This window comes from Anneissia japonica, unplaced genomic scaffold (assembly GCF_011630105.1).
Source record: "Anneissia japonica isolate Jap-2015-1 unplaced genomic scaffold, ASM1163010v1 scaffold151838_len979_cov110, whole genome shotgun sequence".
Classification (NCBI taxonomy): Eukaryota; Metazoa; Echinodermata; class Crinoidea; order Comatulida; family Comatulidae; genus Anneissia; species Anneissia japonica.
The window spans coordinates 1-979 of NW_022741213.1; the positions used below are offsets into that span (position 1 = coordinate 1).

Below are 979 nucleotides of genomic sequence, written 5' to 3' on the forward strand. Positions count from 1 at the left end.
ATATATGGGCATTATGATGTCACATGTTACAAAAACTTGTTAGTCTGGACAGAGATTTATAGAAATTTGGATACATTAATAATTTACAAATTATTTGTTGGTAGGGCTCGTTTGGAAGAGTGGCTTACCGCAAAGGGTAAGACACCGCACACGGTCAAAAGAAATGTACGGAGAGAAACATTTGATGTTGTCAGACTCAGTTCAGAACTAGAGCAGTGTGTTCAAGTGGATGAGGATGCCCGTTTGGAAAGAAGTGAAGTGGACGTGAATTGCGCCCTCGATGAATGCCTTCAAAGCTGTCTTGGTTTCATGAACAAGGTTAAAATTTCATCGATTTTTTAAAGTTCGAATAAAAATTTGAAATATCTGATAAAAACAAGATCTGATAAAACCTTAAAGATCTAATTAAATCATGAAAACCTATCTTTTAAATTTTCATTAAAAAAAAGTGTTAATGACGAATAATATAATATAATATTAAAATACTACAAAACAAACAACAGCTTTTGATTGCATTTTAGTTTATGTTATAGGTGAATACTTAAAGGTTTCTTATACTGTAGGAATGTGAATATATATTTGACATACTTTTGATTTTTCTTTTAATATCTTAGATAAAGAATGAAAGCAAAGTTGGTGATTGGCTAGAAGAGCTACATGAACGCTGCCCTCAAGTAAGAAGTAGAGCTTTGTTTTGGGTTTGTCGAGCTAAAGTCGCTGAGACTGAGACAAAGCAAAGGTAAGAATGCCTTTGTATGATACAGATAAACCCTAACTTATGTTCAGAATACTGCAACAAGAATTAATATTTTTTTTAATAGTAATAAGACCAAAGTGTCGCCCAAGCCCAACTAAATAGAAATCTTGAAAAAACCATTGTGTTATAACACATTCTTTTCTTTTGGCAGCCCACCGACATTTTGAAATCAGCGTTACAAGATTTCACAATCAGATACTCACAAAGAATGGACACTACACC

At 33.1% G+C, this 979-nt stretch overlaps 1 protein-coding gene across 1 annotated transcript; it reads left to right on the top strand.

Moving 5' to 3' along the window:
* Positions 1-104: 104 nt before the first annotated feature.
* Positions 105-979, top strand: LOC117118678 (the record flags this gene model as incomplete). Its single annotated transcript, XM_033263346.1, has 3 exons — positions 105-318; positions 615-739; positions 909-979. Coding segments are annotated over 3 exons (355 nt in total), but the record flags the coding sequence as incomplete, so codon positions are not given.